Source organism: Mobula hypostoma, chromosome 22 (genome assembly GCF_963921235.1).
Source record: "Mobula hypostoma chromosome 22, sMobHyp1.1, whole genome shotgun sequence".
Classification (NCBI taxonomy): Eukaryota; Metazoa; Chordata; class Chondrichthyes; order Myliobatiformes; family Myliobatidae; genus Mobula; species Mobula hypostoma.
In genome coordinates, this window is record NC_086118.1 from 59351094 (window position 1) to 59370170 (window position 19077).

At 43.5% G+C, this 19077-nt stretch overlaps 1 protein-coding gene across 4 annotated transcripts in view; it reads right to left on the reverse strand.

Annotated features, from left to right (window-relative positions):
* Nucleotides 1-19077, reverse strand: part of abcc3 (ATP-binding cassette, sub-family C (CFTR/MRP), member 3) — a 202939-nt gene that overhangs the window by 121225 nt on the left and 62637 nt on the right. For all 4 annotated transcript variants that reach the window (XR_010015794.1, XM_063030694.1, XM_063030695.1 and 1 more), the window contains exon 2: nt 5580-5756. Coding sequence is in view for 3 of the 4 variants with exons in the window: in XM_063030694.1 (XP_062886764.1) it covers nt 5580-5756 (177 nt within the window). In the remaining variant the exon portion in view is untranslated. The remainder of the gene's footprint in view (nt 1-5579; nt 5757-19077) is intronic.

Below are 19077 nucleotides of genomic sequence, written 5' to 3' on the forward strand. Positions count from 1 at the left end.
AACACAGGCATCAGCTCACCTTAACCACTTCTTACCTTGTGCCTCCGTCTTGCACCTGCACCCACAACAATAACTCTTCCAAGTTAGTGCCAAGTGCAGCTCCACACCCATTCAGAAGCTGTGGGTGCTTTAGATAGAACAATACTGAGCTGTGACAGGCACTATAGCCCATTATGTCTGTACTGATCATGATGCCAATCTTAACTAATCACACTAGCCTGCACAGGCTCTGCAATACTTCCATCCTCTGCCTGCTCCCGTGTCCATCTAAATGCTCCTTAAAGAATGGAAAGCAACAAAATATCTTTAATTAATCATACCGATGACACTCAGATTTATATTAACAGTGTCATCAAGTAACTATGGTCCCATACAATCACCAAAAAACTGTATTGAACAAGTCACTGATTGGATGAGGATGAGATGAGGTTGAGTACAGGGCTACGGTAGGAAACTTTGTCACATGGTGTGAGCAGAATTATCTGCAGCTTAACGTGAAAAAGACTAAGGAGCTGGTGGTAGACCTGAGGAGAGCTAAGGTACTGGTGACCCCTGTTTCCATCCAGGGGGTCAGTGTGGACATGGTGGAGGATTACAAATACCTGGGGATACCAATTGACAATAAACTGGTTTGGTCAAAGAACTCTGAGGCTGTCTACAAGAAGGGTCAGAGCCATCTCTACTTCCTGAGGAGACTGAGGTCCTTTAACATCTGCCGGACGATGCTGAGGATATTCTACGAGTCTGTGGTGGCCAGTGCTATCATGTTTGCTGTTGTGTGCTGGGGCAGCAGGCTGAGGGTAGCAGACACCAACAGAATCAACAAACTCATTCGTAAGGCCAGTGATGTTGTGGGGATGGAACTGGACTCTCTCATGGTGGTGTCTGAAAAGAGGATGCTGTCCAAGTTGCATGCCATCTTGGACAATGTCTCCCATCCACTACATAATGTACTGGGTGGGCACAGGAGTACATTCAGCCAGAGACTCATTCCTCCGAGATGCAGCACAGAGCGTCATAGGAAGTCATTCCTGCCTGTGGCCATCAAACTTTACAACTCCTCCCTGGGAGGGTCAGACACCCTGAGCCGATAGGCTGGTCCTGGACTTATTTCATAATTTACTGGCATAATTTACATATTACTATTTAACTATTTATGGTTCTATTACTATATATTATTTATGGTACAACTGTAACGAAAACCAATTTCCCCCGGGACCAATAAAGTATTACTATTACTATGAGCCAAAATTTCCTCCAGTTAGACAAAGAGAAAACTGAAATAATTGTTTTTGGTGCCAAAAAAGAATGATTAAAAGTCAGAGCTCACTTAGAATCTCTGTCATTATAGCCCACAAACCAAGCCGGAAACCTTGGTGTTGTGATGGACTCCCGACTTAAATTTTAACTGCCACATTAAGACAATTACAAAGTCAGGCCACTATCATCTTAAAAATATAGTGAGAGTTAAAGGGCTTATGTCTCAACAAAATCGAGGAAAACTCATCCGTGCAGTGATTTTTAGTACACCTGACTACTGTAATGGCGTTTTCACAGGAGTCTGTAAATATCTCTCTGACTGCTGCAGCTCATTCAGAATGCTGCTAGAGTCCTCACTAAGACCAAAAATGTAGAACGTATCACCCCAGTTCTCAGATCACTACACCAGCTACCAATCCATCAGAGGACTTTAAAATACTACTGCTGGTTTATAAAGCACTGAATGGTGTCAGGCCAAAATACCTCTCCAATCTCTTGCTGCAATATGAACCTTCCCCAGCTCTCAGGTCGTCAGGGGTAGATCTACTTACCATCTCCAGGGTCAAAACTAAACATGGTGAAGCAGCTTTTAGTTACTATTCTCCACGTATCTAGAATAACCTTCTAGAGGATCTGAAATCTGCCCCAACTTTAAGCTCTTTTAAATTGAGGCTTAAAACTTTTATTTTTGCTGTAGCTTTTAATTAGAATCCCCTGTAATGTAACTCCTTTTTTGTGTGATTTTATTCTATAATATTGACTGAAATTTGATTTTTTTATATCTTGTTCTATGTAAAGCACTTTGAACCGCCTTGTGCTTGAAAAGTGCTATACAAGCAAACCTGCTTGCTTAAACATTTGTCATGTATGCCTCTACCACCTGCCTCTGCAGCACCATCCAGGCACCCAGCACTCTGCAAAGAAAATTCTTGTGACTCTCCCTTAAGCTTTCTCCCTCTTGCCTTAAACCTCTACTACTGGTCACTTCCACCCAGGGATAAAACCTCTACCAATTCTGTCTTTGCCCTTCAATTTTTATACATTTCTATCAGGCCTTTCCTTAGCCTCCAAAGCTGCAGTGAAAAGTTTGTCTTGAGTATGTCCAACCTCTCACTATAGCTAACACATCCCAAAGCAGGCAAATATCCTTGTAAACCACTTCTGTACCCACTTCAAATCCTCCACTTCTTTTCTACAGGTGTGACCAGAACTGCACATAATTCTCCCAAGCAACAGACATAAAAGTTGCTGGTGAACGCAGCAGGCCAGGCAGCATCTCTCAGAAGAGGTACAGTCGATGTTTCGGGCCGAGACCCTTCGTCAGGACTAATTGAAAGAAGAGCTAGTAAGAGATTTGAAAGTGGGAGGGGGAGGGGGAGATCCGAAATGATAGGAGAAGACAGGAGGGGGAGGGATGGAGCCAAGAGCTGGATAGTTGATTAGCAAAAGGGATATGAGAGGATCATGGGACAGGAGGCCTAGGGAGAAAGAAAAGGTGGGGGGGAAGCCCAGAGGATGGGCAAGGGGTATAGTGAGAGGGACTTTATTTATATACACACTTTCTTTTTCTCTCTCTCCTTTTTCTCCCTGTCCCTCTCTGACACTTACTCTTTACATCTGATCTCCTAAAGTAATTCACTGCTGACTTTCCAGGATTAAACTCCGTCACCCATTTCTCTGCCCAAATTTCCAAGCTGGGCAAGAGGAACAGCCAATGGAAGGGGGGCAGCTCTGACCCATCCCTGTTGCTTTCTCTGATACCTGAGCTGCCCAGGAAACTAATTGATCAGTCACTCATTTACTGGCTTTGAGTAAACATTGTCCAGATTGGCTTTGTGCCAGAATGAAGTTTCACAAAAGATGAGCTGTAAGCCTCAGTGCATTTAGAGGCTATTACTGGGAGCTGAGGGACTGTCTTATGGAGAGAGGTTGAGCAGTTTGGGACAGTTTTCACTGGAGCAGAGGAGAGTGAGGGGTGATCATACAGAGGTATAAAGATTAGCTTTATTTGTCATATGTACAGTGAAATATATTGTTTTGTGTCAACAATCAACACGGTGCGAGGATGTACTGGGGGCAGGTTGCAAGTGTCACCACCCGTTGTCAGCATAGCATGCCCACAACTTACTAACCCGTTCATTTTTGGAAAGTGAGAGGAAACCAAAGCACCGGAAGAAACCCATGTGGTCACGGGGAGAAAGAACAAACTTCTTACAGACAGCAGCGGCACTGAACCCGAGTCACTGGTGGTGTAGTAGTGTTATGCTAACTGTAACGCTACTGTGCTGCTTTGATTCTTCTTTCATGGTTTACGTTTCCTCCCACCTCCCACGTATGGCTCCACCTATCACCTGCCAGCCTCTGCCTCACTCCTCCCTCTCCCTTCTGATTCCTGGTCTTGACCAGAAACAGCAACCATCCTCTTGCTTCCCCAGTATAGCTGCTGACATGCATTCATCATGACTGCATCAATATAGTGGGTCCAGGATAGATCCTCTGAGATGTTGATACCCAGGAACTTGAAAATGCTCACCCTTTCTACCACTGACCCTTCAGTGAGAATTAAATCTCTCACTATTTCAACCATACCCTGCTTTTACACTTTTTTTAAAAACCATTCTCCATATTATATTCCACCCGCAATGTCCTTGTCCACTCACTTAATCTGTCAGTATCTTCTAGATTCATCAATGCATCCATTTCCCAGTCAATATTAGGAAATGTGGAGAGGATGTGGACAGCAACTAATGGGCTCCTGGACCAGCTTCAGTGATGACTGGTTTTGTGGCTGTGAACTCATTTTGATGAACTTCAGTTCTGGACGTTATTTGCTTTCTTTTCATTGCTTGCACATTTTTTTTTTGCACATTGGGTGTTTGACAGTCTTTTTAACGGGGTTCTTTTGGGTATCTTTGTTTTGTGGCTGCCTGTAAGGTGATGAATCTCAAGGTAGTATATAGTATACATACTTTGATAATAAATATATTTTGAACTTTGAGGATGTTTCCTATAGTCAGAGGGTCTAAGACCAGACAGCACAGCCTTAGAATTGGAGAACATGCCTTTAGAACAGAGATGAGGAGGATTTTATTTTTAGTCAGTGATAGGTGAACTGTAGAATTTATTGCCACAGATAGCTGTGTAGGCCAAGTCACTGGGCATATTTAAAGCAGAGAGTTCTTGATTAGGCAGGGCATCAAAGGTTATGGGGAGAAAGCAGGAGAATACTATTGAGGGGAAAATACATCAGCCATGACGAAATGGCACAGGAGCCGAATGGCCTAATTCTGTCCTATTTCTTATGATCTTTTCACTTTTCTACATTCCCCACGTTATATTTTATCTGCAATGTTATTGTCCACTGCCAATACCTTCTGGAGTATCTCTGCTCTTTATCAATGACAGCTCAGCGTTTAACACCATCATCCCCTCAAAACTAATCAGTAAACTCCAAGACCTGGGCCTCAATAACCCCTTGTGCAATTAGATCCTGGATTTCCTCACTTGTAGACCACAGCCAGTTCGGATTGCCAAAGACATCTCATCCACAATCTCCATCAGCACAGGAGCACCACAGGGATGTATACTTAGACCCCTGCTCTACTCGCTTTACATCTATGACCGTGTGGCTAAGTACAGCTCCAACACCATATACAAGTTTGCTGATGACACCACTGTGGTGGGCTGTATCAAAGAAGGTGATGAATTAGCAAACAGGAGGGAGATTGAAAACTCCGCTGAGTGGTGTAGTAACAACAACCCCTCACTCAAATGTCTATAAGACCAAAGAACTGATTGTAGACTTCAGTACAGGGAAACCAGAGGTCCTCAAGCCAGTATTCATCGGAAATTCAGAGGCGGAGAGGGTCAGTAACTTTAAATTCCTGGGTGTCACTATCTCAGAGGGCCTGTCCTGAACCCATTATGTAAATATTATTGTAAAGAAAGCACAACAGCACCTCTGCTTCCTCAGGAGTCTGCAGAGATTCGGCATGTCATCGAAAACAGTGTCATTGGGAAACTTCTATAGATGTGTGGTGGAGAGTGCACAGACTGGCTGTATTACAGCTTGGTATGGGAATACCAATGCCTTTGAGCAGAAAATCCTAAAATCCAACAAAAGGTAGTGGATTCGGCCCCCTACATCATGGGTAAAGCCCTCCCAACCATTGAGCACATTTACATGAAATGTTACTGTAAAAATCAACATCATCAAAGATCCTCACCACCCAGGCCATGTTCTGCCCTCTAGCCTCCTATTCCCCACGATACTTGCAACCCAGTAGTAGCAGCAAGCTTCGCAAATGAGTCACACCTACCGTTTTGACCCTGTTGAGTACGGTGACTCTGATATAACCTCGTTTGCTCTGTCGGAGATACAGGAAGTATAGTGGGAAGGCCAGCCAGAGAAAAATACACGGAATCCAAACCAGGATAGTGTTGTGGAAACACGCGGTCAGATCCGGTCTGTTTGTGTGAAAAGTAGCATTGTGATCCTGTAAGAGAAGAATCGAGGGGAGAGAGCACAGAGACTGGTCAGTAGCATATCAGAAACAAGTTAAGGAATACTCAAGCACATCTATTACAGCTTTTGTCTCCTGTCTTAGTATCTCTTCACGAGGCTCTGTGTCAAATGGTTTGGATTCACACAGAGGTGAACACACAGTGAGAAGGTGGTTGGAGTGGGGACAGACCACCATGTAGACTTCTGGTGACATCATCTCATCTGCAGCGACACTCAGACTGTAATTCTCACCACTTCCTTACGGCACAGGCAAGTGTTTCACTGTTATTTTCTGTTACTAACAACCACCAAGATTCAGCATCCTACATAGGACATTAGCTTTCCCTCTCTCCATTTAGAACTCAAAACACAAGACATCAGCTTTCTCTCTCCCAATTTAGAACTCAAAACCCAGGACATTAGCTTTCTGAGGCTGTGTCCTCCGGTCTCAGACACTCCCACCACAAGAAACATCCTCTCCACATCCACTCTATCAAGGCCTTTCACCATTCAATAGGTTTCAATGAGGTCACCCCTTATTCTTGTGAATTCTAGTGAATACAGGCCCAGAGCCATCAGACACTTTTCGTATGACAAGCCATTCAATCCTGGAATCATTTTCATAAAACATCTTTGAACCCTCCCCAGTTTCACCACATCCTTTCTAAGATAAGGGGCCCTAAGTTGCTCACAATACTCCAAGTGATGCTTACCAGCGCTTTATAAAGCTTCAACGTTATATCCTTGCTTTTATATTCTAGTTCTCCTGAAATGAATGCTAACATTGCATTTGCTTTCCTCACCACAAATTCAACCTGCAAATTACCCTTTAGGAAATCCTGCACAGGGTTTCCCAAGTCTCTTTGCATCTCATTTTTTTGTATTTTCTCTCCATGTAGAAAATAGTTAACCCTTTCATTCTTTCTACCAAAATGCATAACCATACACTTCCCACTGTATTCCATCTGCCATTTCTTTGCCTATTCTCCTAATTTCTGCACCTTCTCTACGTCCTCAAACCTACCTGCCCCTCCACCTATCTTCATTTTGTCTGTAAACTTTGCAACAAAACCATCAATCCCATCATCCAAATCATTGACATATAACATAAAACCCAGATCCTTGTGGAACACTAAAGTCACCGACAGCCAACCAGAAAAGGCTCCCTTTATTCCCACTCTTTGCCTCCTGCCAGTACCAATCATCCACTGCTTTATCCATGATAGAATCTTTCCTGTAATACCATGGGCTCATAGCTTGTTAAGCAGCCTCAAGAGTGGCACCTTGTCAAAGGCCTTCTGAAAATCCAAGTACACAACGTCACCTGATTCTCCTTTGTTTTGCTTGTTACTTCTTCAAAGAATTCCAACAGATTAGTCAGGGAAGATTTTCCCTTGGGGAAACCATGGAACTATGGCCTATTTTATCTTGTGCCTCCAAGTATCCTGAGACCTCATCCTTGATAATGAATTCCAACATCTTTCCAACCACTGAAGTCAGTCTAACTGGTCTATGGTTCCTTTATTCTGCCTCTCTCCCTTCTTGAAGAGTGGAGTGACATTTGCAATTTTCCAGTCTTCCAGTACCATTCCAGGATCTAATGACTCTTGAAAGATCATTACTGATGCCTCCACAATCTCTTTAGCCACCTATTTCAGAACCCTGGCATGTACACCTTCTGGTCCAGGTGACTTATTTACCTTGAGACCTTTCAGTTTCCCAAAAAACTTCTCTCTAATTATGGTAACTTCACATACTTCATGCCACCTGACAAATGGAACCAAAAGTTAGTATCTTCCATAGTGAAGACCAATGCAAAATACTTATTCAATCCGTCCACTATTTCATTGTCTCCCATTACTACCTCTGCAGCAGTCCGACATCCACTCTTGCTTCTCTTTTACACTTTATGTACCTAAAGAAACTTTCGGTATCTTCTTTAATATTAGTGGATATTATATTCCATCTTTTATGTTCCATCTTTACCTGCTTAATGACCTTTTTTAGTTGCCTTCCATTGGTTTTTAAAAGCTTCCTAATCCTATAACTTCCCACGAATCTTTGCTCTATTATATGCCCTCTCTTTGGCTTTTATGTTGGCTTTGACTTCTCTTGATAGCAATGGTAGCGTCATCTTTCCTTTAGAAAATGCTCTTTCCGCTGTTTAAAAAAGGCTCCAAACAGAAACCAGGAAATTATAGGTGGGTGATTCTGACATCAGTTGTGGAAAGTTACTGGAAGGTATTCTAAGGGCCTGGATATATAATTATTTGGATAGACATAGACTGGCTAAGGATAGTCAGCATGGCTTTGTGCATGGTAGGTCACATATAATCAACCTTATAGCATTTCTTGAGGAAGTTACCAGGAAAGTGGATGAAGGCAAGACAGTGGAGGTTATCTACATGGAATTTAGTAAGGCATTTGACAAGGTCCCGCAAGGGAGGCTGGTCAAGAAGTTTCAGAGGCTCGGCATTCAGGATGAGGTAGTAAATTGGATTAGAATTTGGCTAGAGAGTGGTAGTAGTGGGTCGCCTCTCTGACTGGAAGTCTATGGCTAGCCCTGTGCCACAGGGATCAGTGCTGAGTCCTTTGTTGTTTGACATCTATATCACTGATATGGATGATAATGTAGTTAATTGAATTAGCAATTACACTTTTACACTTTGGTAGGACCAGCCAGGGCAGGTCTTACACAGTGAATGGTAGGCACTGAGAAGTGTGGTAGGACAAAGGGATCTGGGAATACAGGAACATAATTAATTAAAAGTAGCGTTGCAGGTAGTTAGGGTCGTAAAGAAAGTTTTGGCACATTGGCCTTCATAAATCTATGTAATGAGTACAAAAGAATGGAATATTATGTTGAAGTTGTATAAGACGTTGGTGCGGCTTAATTTGGAGTATCGTGTGCAGTTTTGGTCACCTAGCTACAGGAAAGATGTAACCAAGTTTGAAAGAGTGCAGAGAAAATTTACAAGGATGTTGCCGGGTCTGGAGGACCTGAGGTATGAAGAAAGATTGGATAGGTTAGGACTGTAACCTATTGTTAGAACATAGAAGATTGAGAGAATATTTGATAGAAGTATACAAAATTATAAATGCAAGCAGGATTTATCCACTGAGGTTGGATGGGACCAGAGGTTATGGCTTGAGGGTGAAAGGTGATAAGTTTGAAGGGAACATGAGAGGAAATTTCTTCACTGAGAGGGTCATGAGAGTGTGGAATGAGCTGCTAGCACAAGAGGTCATGCAAGCTCGATTTCTATGTTTAAGAGAGGTTTGGATAGGCGCAGGGATATTGAGTGCTATGGTCCTGGTGCAGGTCAATGGGAGTACGCAGTTTAAATGGTTTTGGCATGGACTAGATGGGCCAAAGGGCCTGTCGAGGGCCAGGGTCTCTATGACTCTGGAGAATTTCCATAGGTAGAGATGTCAAACACTAGAGATCATGCTTTTATGTTTGGGGAGGGAATAGGGGTTTAAAGACATGAGGAACAAGTGTTATTTTTTACATATAAGCAGTGGGAGGTGCCAGGAAGGGGCTACCTAGGGTAGCTATAGAAGCAGGCAGAGAAAGATTTAAGATTAGCTTGATTTGTTGAAACATACAGTGTGCTGTGACTTTTTGCATCAACAAACAACACAGTCAGAGGATAGGCTGGGAAAGCCTGCAAGTGTCACCATGCTTCCAGTACCAAGACAGCATGCCCATGACTTGCTAACTCATACATTTTTGGAATGTGGGAAGAAACCAGAGCACGCAGAGGAAACCCACACAGTCACAGGGACAACATACAAACGCCTTACAGACAGTGAGAGGAATTGGACCCAATCTTCCAATGGCTGGCATGGTAAAACATTATGGTAACTGCTACACTACTGTGGAATTGAAGAGGCTTCTAAATGAACACACGAGTATAAAGCAAATGGAGGGATATAGATGATACACATGTGAAGGACAAGATTGGCACAACATGACGGACTGAATGGGCTTACTAGCGCTGAACTGTTCTAGGTTCTTTTTCATTGTTTAAACTGTGAATTAGAAATACAATAACTCACATTTGAATCCCCAGTTTGTCTTTAATGGACAGTGCCTGACATACTGATTAACAGTATGCAGGGTATAATACCTGGAGAATTGCCAGCCTCCCAAAGACAGGAGAGTTGCAATGACCACACCACGAGATGAAGGGGCTTCAGTCCTTTGTAATTACTGTTCTTTTTTCATCCAAACCTTCTTGAGGGAGTTCAGATGAAGATACAATACCCTATGTACCAACTAAGGGTGGCACGGTAGTATAGTGGCTAGCACAATGCTTTACAGTACAGATGACCCAGGTTCAATTCCTGTCGCTATCTGTAAAGAGTTTGTACATTCTCCCATGACTGCGTGGATTCCCTCCGGGTGATCTGGTTTCCTCCCACAGACCAAAGACGTGCCGGTTGGTAGGCTAATTGGTCATTGTAAATTGTCTCGTGGTTAGGTTAGGGTTAAATTAGGGGACTGCTGGGCAGCATGGCTCAAAGGTCCAGAAGGGTCTGTTCTGTGCTTCATCTCAATAAGTAAAAAATAAATTACCCCAAATCATTGAGATAAACTGTACAGTATGACGAAAACATATCAGGAATGGAATATAGATCACTGGCCTCACTCCATCCCCAACTAGAGAAAAGGCTCTTGCCTAGATCCTCAAAACTCTTCACAGGGTATCTCTACAACTATTACCCACACACAGCCTTGGAAACCCACAAGGAGCCCAGCAGAATAGATTAAGAGGCCGACAATGTATCCCGGAGGGAATTTACAGAATAATCCCACTGTTGACTGGTGGCAGCTAGACACAAAGCTGGCTATCTTTGATTAGTGTGTTCTTGGTCTTGATCACAGGTTAAAGCTCAAAGTTGAGGGGAGTTTTTACATCCACCCACAAGGAGGAAGTCAACCAAGGTTTGGCTGGAGTTCTGTGGATCCATGATCTCCAGTTAATTGCTGGCAATAGTAATCAAATAACCAGCATTGGCCACAGTGATCAAATAACCAGCATTGGCCACAGAGATCAAATAACCAACACTGGCCACAGTGATCAAATAACCAGTATTGTCAATCGCGTGGCTGAGAAGTCCAAGGTGTCGTGTGAAGGTTCAAGTCTCTTCAGAGGCATGGGTTTGAATTCTACCACTGCCGGTCCTTTTTGGAAGCACTTTTGGACAGCACATGGTAGCAATACAGTTAGCATAACAGTCAACAGTGCCAGTAATCAGCATTTAATTCCTGTTATGGTCTGTGAGGAGTTTGTGTGTTCTCCCTGTGACTGCATAGGTTTCCTCTCAGTGCTCTGGTTTCCTCACACATTCCAAAGACGTGTGACCTAGTCATAGGGTTAGTGACTTGTGGGTATGCTATGTTGGTGCCATAAAGTGTGGTAACACTTGCGGGCTGCCCCCAGTACACTCGTCATACTGGGTTGACCGTTGATGCAGAGGATGCATTTCACTGCATGTTTTGATGCATGTGACAAGTAAAGCTAGCCTTTATCTTTATTTTAACACTGGCTAACACCTCCCAGAGGTTCCCACAGAAGATCTTCCTCAAGGATACCAGTGATTAAGAAGAAGAAAGCCCTTAACTCCGAGTGGAGTCATCGGGATGCCATCATGACGGTGTTTTTTTCTAGCAGGCTTTCTTATTTTTACGAGGCCGAGTGGCTAGCTCAACGCTCAACTCAGCACGGATGGAAAGCGTGCAAGGGAGCCAGCTGGATTCGAACTCAGGAGCCTTCGCTCCTAAGTCCGGCACTGATGCCACTACACCACCAGCCAACCAGACCAGTGATTAAACTCTTACTGAAATCTGGTCATCAGAGGTTTAACCACTTGGAAAAGTTACAAGTTTTAGCTACTGACTTTATCACCCAGTTAATCAATGCACTTTCCACTCTCCCATGCTTCATGGAGAGCCTCAGAACCTCAGCCACATTGTCCTCCCACTAACACATCTTCAAGTGAAGATTCTGCCACTGCACACTCCACTGATTTGCTAGAGCACACCATGAATTAGACATCCTTTCCACAGCAGCCAGACACAGAGAGAAAATTCAACCTTGGAGGCTCGAATAGTTTGGGCCAGGTGGGACATATGGTGCCTGTGTTCACTGCCAGTCATAGGGTGGTCACTGGGCACCCAAAATGCCACTTCTGCAGCTCCTCTCACAGGGCCTTCTTTCTGTACTTAGCCCGCATATTGCTGCCAGGATAGAGCACACTGCAGATCCCAGGTCAGGGTGTGCATGCTACACTCAGGGATATCCTTTCCCCTCTGAACAAGGGATCATTCAGCACTCACTGGAGGCAAATCTTCTCTGATGCTTGGGGCTTACCCAGCCTGTTATTCACATGGAGATTCGAGAGAGCAGCACCAACACATCCCAACAAACTGCCCCTCCACATTCCACTGTGTACCCCCTTACTCATTACCGGGATCCAGATACAGACAATGATCCTTTCCCCAATGGCTCTTGAACTCGAGTTAATTGCAGCTGAAATCCTCTAATTCACTGAGGTGTGAAGTCACAGGTAGACTATAACAAGTGAGTAAGGCAGGTTCCCCCCCGAAGCACATCAGTCAATCGGAAGTGAGTCCTAATGAGGGGTTTCGGCCAAAGGCATCAACTGTCTGTTCCCTTCCATGGATGCTGCCTGACCTGATAAGTTCCTCTAGCATATGACCATAGGACCAGAAGACATTGGAGCAAAATTAGGCCATTCAGCTCATTCTGTCATTCAATCATGGCTGATTTATTATCCCCCTCAAATGAATTCCCCTAACTTCTCCCTGTAACATTTGACACCCATAGTAATCAAGAACCTATCAAACTCCACTTTAAATATACCCAATGATTTGACCTCCATGGCCATCTGTAACAATGAATTCCAAAGATTCACCATCCTCTGGCTAAAGAAATTCCTCCTCATCTCTGATCTAAAGGGACATCCTACTTGTCTGAGGCTATGTCCTCTGGTCCTAGACTCCCCTACCATAGGACCCCCCACCCCCCACTCTATCTAGGCCTTTCAATATTTGATAGGATTCAATGAGATATCTCTTCATTCTTCTAAACTCCAGCTAGTACAGGCCCAGAGCCACCAAACACTCCTTTCAACCCCAGGATCATTCTCGTGAACCTCCTCTGGGCCCTCTCCAATGCCAGAACATTCTTTCTAAGATAAGGGGCCCCAAAATTGCTCACAATACTGCAAGTGTGGCCTGACTAATGCCTTATAAGATCTCAGCATTACATCCTTGCTTTTATATTCAAGTCCTCTTGAAATGAATGCTAATTTGCCTTCCTCACCACAGACTCAACCTGCAAGCTAACCCCTACGGAATCCCAAGTCCCTTTGCACCTATTTTCTGAATTTTCTCCCCATTTAGAAAATAGTCTGCATCTTTATTCCTTCTACCAAAGTGCATGACCATACACTTCCCTACACTTTATTCCACCTGTCACTTCTTTGCCCAATCTCCTCATCTGTTGAAGTCCTTCTGCAGACTCTCTGCTTCCTCAACACTACTTGCCCATCCACCCCCTTCATTTCATCTACAAACTTGACCGCAAAGTCATCAATTCTGTCATCCAAATCATTGACAGATAACATTGACAAATCATTGAAGAAGCGGTCCCAACACAGACTCCTGCAGAACTCCGTTAGCCGGCCGGAAAAAGCCCCCTTTATTCCCTATCTCTGCTTCCTGCCAATCAGCCAATGCTTTATCCACGCTAGTATCTTTCCTGTAATACCATGGCCTCTTATCTTGTTAAGCATTCTCAGGTACGGCACCCAGTCAAAGGCCTTCTGAACATTTACCTTTATCTACTCTGCCTGTTATGTCCTCAAAGAACTCCAACATATTTGTCAGGCAAGATTTCCCCTCGAGGAAACCATGCTGCTTTCGGCATTTTGTGTATTGGCCTCGTTGCTTTATGGTCATCACTAATGGTGTTTTGGTTTTGTTCTGGATTTAATTAACTAACTGATTTTAAACAGCCCGGCTTCTGTGGTGGGCTTATGATCTACTTGGGGTTATTATAATGAAGCACATCCTGAACACAATGGCCCAAGTCACCGAGGAAAGGCAAATCCTGCTGTAATTGATATCTTTCTCATTGCTGAATGCAAATTGAAATTTGGCTGAATTCAAAAGAGCAACTCTGAGCCATTAGTGCCTGGAGTCATAATGAAATTTACTGAATAAACAAATTCACATAGCATCAACGTGGAGCTGGCTCGCTGCCCGAGAACAGCAGAAACACAATGGCCTGAATTCAGGGAGAGAACAGGCTGGCTCTGGTGATAGAGCTGGGGCCCTCTTGCTCTCCAGGTAATATTGCACCACACAGGAGGCCAACTCTCAGCTTCACTGCAGTCATAGAGGCTGCATCTGACCCACAGCATCCCACATCCCATTATGCACCCACTCAGCCACTCCTGAACAACCCAAAACAATCTACAGGCCATGACAGTGCTGGGCAGAGAGGATGTTGTAGAGGGGTCAAATACAGAGTTTGTTTGGTTAGAGCTAAGATTCAAGATTGCGTATTGAAGTTCTTCAGTACAAACCATAATGTACAAGTAATGGCTGTAAGATTACCCTATATACATAGACTGATTGTGAGTCCATAAAGTGAGGCTAGGTGCAGACATATCTATACGTAAGGTAACTTTGACAGGAAATGATAACGTGACAAAGTGACTGTTGGCAAGAGGAACTCTTCCAGGTAGTAGCAGGGCATATATGAAAACACATTAGGATGGTGACTGTGTCAGTGTAGGTAAGAAGTGTGGAGTGTAAGTGTAGAGTGGCACTGCATGGGGGAGATAAAAGGTGCTCAGAGGCTGTGGAGAGGAATGGCTGATGTGGATATAATGGTAGTAGGGGGCGAAAGAGAGAGGGAACATTCCCATTCCAACATATCAGTCCATGGCCTTCTCTTGTGCCAAAATGAGGCCACCATCAGGGTGGAGGAGCAATATCTTATATTCTGTCTGGGTAGACTCCAATCTGATGGCATGAACATCAATTTCTCCTTCTGGTAAAAAAAAATTTCCACCCTTCCTTAATTCCCCACTCTAAACTTTTACTTCTTCTATCACTTCCCTCGGGTCCCTTCCCTTTCTCCAAGGGTCCATTGTCCTCTCCTATCAGATTTCTTCCTCTCCTTTCCCACTCACCTGGCTTCACCCATCACCTTCTGGGTAGCCACCTTCGCCTCCCCCACCTGCTGTCTTCCCCCTTCCTTTCTAGTCCCAAAGAATGGTCTCGGCCTGAAACGTTGACTGTTTGTTCATTTCCATAGATGCTGCCTGACTGCTGAGTTTTCCAGTATTTTGTGTGTGTTGCTTGGGAATATTATACTGTTGGTTTAGTCACCAACAATGGGAGCTGAAAAAAATATTGGGAAATGAGAGAAAGCAATCAGAAAATTTGTTAGAAGGGGGGACTTCAATGATCCCAATGTAAAAAGGCTGAGAAGATGAAGACTGCCTAAAAGAGGACATCTTCTGATTCAACCAAGAAGGAGGTATTGATGTATCTGGTTAGAGAGAATGAGAGGGTCATGTGTAGCAAGTTTTGGAAGAGGAACTTTGAGGCAGAAGATTTAGGTCAGCTATGGAAAAGGAGAAAGTGAAAAACAAATGAACAACCATTTCCAATGGGATCTGGCCCAAGCAAACTGGAACCAAAATTTGATAGGCAAAACAACAGCAGTGCATGAGCTGCCTTTCAGCCACAGGTGGCCCTGGTACCATTGAGACACATGCATACAACTTCAGTAAGACGAAAGAGCTGGTTGTGGACTTCAGGAAGGGTAATATGAAAGAACTCATTCCAATCCTCATAGAGGGATCAGAAGTGGAGGGAGTGAGCAGTTTCAAGTTCCTGGGTGTCAAGATCTCTGAGGATCTAACCTGGTCCCAACATATCAATGCAGCTATAAAGAAGGCAAGACAGCAACTATACTTCATTAAGTGTTTGAAGAGATTTGGTATGTCAACAAAAACGGTCAAAAACTTCTATAGATGTGCTGTGGAGAGCATTCTGACAGGCTGCATCACTGTCTGGTATGGGGGTGCGAGAGAGGACTGAAAGAAGCTGCAGAGGGTCATAAATTTAGTCAGCTCCATCTTGGGTACTAGCCTACAAAGTACCCAGAACATCTTCAAGGAATGATGTCTCAGAAAGGCTGCATCCATCATCTCCATTATGGAACAATAATCGTTTTCTATCTGGGGGGGAAACCATTCATTAACAGAACTTGGGAGGATAAAGGTATTACTACTCTTCAAGATATTAATGGGGCAAGTACTATCCTTAGCTTTCAAGAACTGATAATTCGATATAATATTGATAATCATTCTCTTTCTTCTACTTTTGAGTAAGATCAGCTTGTAAAGCCTACGGTGTTCCCTGGGGCTCAGATTTAAAGGACCATCCCATTTTAAGTTGGATACAGAGTGCTCCAGGACAGATAGTGCCATATATCTATAATAAATTAAACTCCCAGAATTATATGCCCACATCGGGAATGAAAGCTTGGGATAGGGACATATCTGAATTGGGACAAGACTTAGACTGGGATGCGATTTGGGATAATGCTGCCGGTGCTTCAAAAAACCCAAATCATCGGTATGTACACTTGGAATTTTGTCATAGAGCATATTTAACACCGAGAATTAGACATCAAATGGGACTGGTTCCTGACTCTTATTGTTCATTTTGCCCCCATGGAGCCATTGGCTCTTTTATACATGTTGTATGGGAATGTCCAGGGGTTTTTGATTTGTGGGGGAAGGTTATCAGTACTCTTACAGAACTAACAGGGGTACGATTACCAATGGACCCTGCTGTACATCTTCTAAGTGATGACTCCCACCTTCCCCTTATGGAAAAAGCATGCAAAATCTGGCTGGCAGGCCTGACTGCAGCTAAGAAGATTGTAGTCCAGCGTTGGAAACCTCCCCATGATATTTCAAATACTCACTGGCTTCGGAGCTTTTTGGACATTTCTTACCTGGAACTTTCATCAGCAAGAGTAAATGATGCACGACCAAACACAATCTTAATGTGGACAAATTTGATATCTAACTTAAAAGATCTTTTGTTAAAATAGGAATGCTTTGTCTGTGTATGTACTACTATTCAGTTGATTGGTGGAGGGGAGAGGGACGGGGGGAGAGAGGGGTGGAGGGGGGATAGTGATGAAGGTTGGGGGGTGGCTGGGTTAAACAGTCAAAATGTAATTAGCAACTGGTTGTATTGAATGTAATTTGTTGGTGTTGCAATAAAAAAATTAATAATAAAAAAAGAAAGGCTGCATCCATTATTAAGGACCCCCAGCACCCAGGGCATGCCCTTTTCTCACTGTTACCATCAGGTAGGAGGTACAGAAGCCTGAAAGCACATACTCAGCGATTCAGGAACAGCTTCTTCCCCTCTGCCATCCGATTCCTGAATGGACATTGAAGCTTTGGACACTACCTCACTTTTTTTAACATATATCATTTCTATTTTGGCATAATTTTTAATCATTTAATATACATATATTGTAATTGAATTACTTATTTATTTACATTTATTTATTTTCTTCTATATTATGTATTTTATTGAACTGCTGCTGCTAAGTTAACAAATTTCACGACACATGCTGGTGATAATAAACCTGATTCTGATTCATTCCCAAAAGAAGCAGTCAGATAACAAATAAATCCATAACTCCCAAGATGATGAGAAAGGAAAGATGACAGAATAAAGAGACAGTGTATGCCATACGCAAAAATCACTGAAAGTAGTAGGGCAGGTTGTGCAAAGAGGTTTAGAAGGCATAAGTGATTCTTAGCTTTATCAACTGAAGAAGACAGTATAAAAGCAGGGAGGTCTTCTTCATCTTCTTAGGTCCTTCAACTCTACTGGAGCATTGGCTGCTGACAGCAGCTTGCATGAGTCTTCTATCCTGGGCCGTCTTTCAAGTTGTTCCCAAGTGTAGCCCATCTTCAAAGAATCTTCTTTTCCCAGTGATGAGGTTTTTGGAGCTCCTGTTGCCGTTTCTGTAGCTCTGTGTTTTTACAGGTTGGGGTTGCTCGCCCCATGCCCAACCCCCCACTTTTCTCAGCTGGGCTTGGGACTGTCCATGGCAGAGTTCAGGGAGGTCTTGCTGAATCCTTATAAAACACTGACTCCTGCCTGTAGAATTTACATGAAGGCTTTAGAGAAAACATTTATGAGATTGGTTTATGGACTAAAGTTACAAAGATAAAGTAGAAATGTTGGGGCTGTTTCTTTGGAGAAGAATAAGAGGAACTTTAATCAAATTGGTTTAACCTATTCCAGTAATAAGGGATGGATAGAGGGAGGCAGATTCCAGTAGTGGAGGTTGACGGTAAGAGGTCACAGGTATAAAATAAAGGAATTCTTTGTTCTAAGCAATGCATAGTTGGAATCTGGAAACTATTGCCTGCAGATGGATTCCATTTAGCCTTAAAAGGCTGACGGCATGAATATACGGTGTAAAAAACTTGTAGAATTTAGAAAGTGGCTGAGGGATTGAACTAGAGAATTACTCTGGTAGGGCGTCAGCACAGACACGAAGGGCCAAATGGCCTCCATTTGTGCTGTAGACATTCTATAACCTTAAATGTGGAGCGATGTGATATTATGCAAAATGCAACTGCCAACCTGTATGCTAGTGAGTGTCCTTGGCCATGTCATCAACAGGGTTAAATCAGGACAGGTGACTTTCACTCCTAGGACCTTCCCAATTTCCTTAGCTTCACAGATATAAACAAGAGCACAGGCCCTACACTCCACCCCCACCTTCCTGAAGCCCTTTTGTTTGACATTGCTGGAGAGGTTGTTGCCATGACAACAAGTCACTAGGCTCTCTACATCCTGACTCATGGTTGGTTGAGGTAGGCCCACTACGGTGGTGTCATCTGCAAACTTGTAGATCGGGTTAGAACAGAATCTGGCTATGCAACTGTGAGTGAACAGGGAGAAGAGTAGGGGCCTGAGTACAAGTCCTTGTGGGGCACTGGTATTGACGATAATCATGGCAGATGTGTTGCTGCCTATCCTGACCGATTGCAGTCTGTCGGTTACAATGTCAAGGATCCAGTTGCAAAGGGAGGTGTCGAGTCCAGGACTAGGAGTTTGCTTCGTGTTTTTTAGGGTACTGCCTCCCACTTATCAAGATTAAACGTCAATTGCTGTTTCTGCACTCACATCTGCAACCGACATACATCCTGCTGTCTTT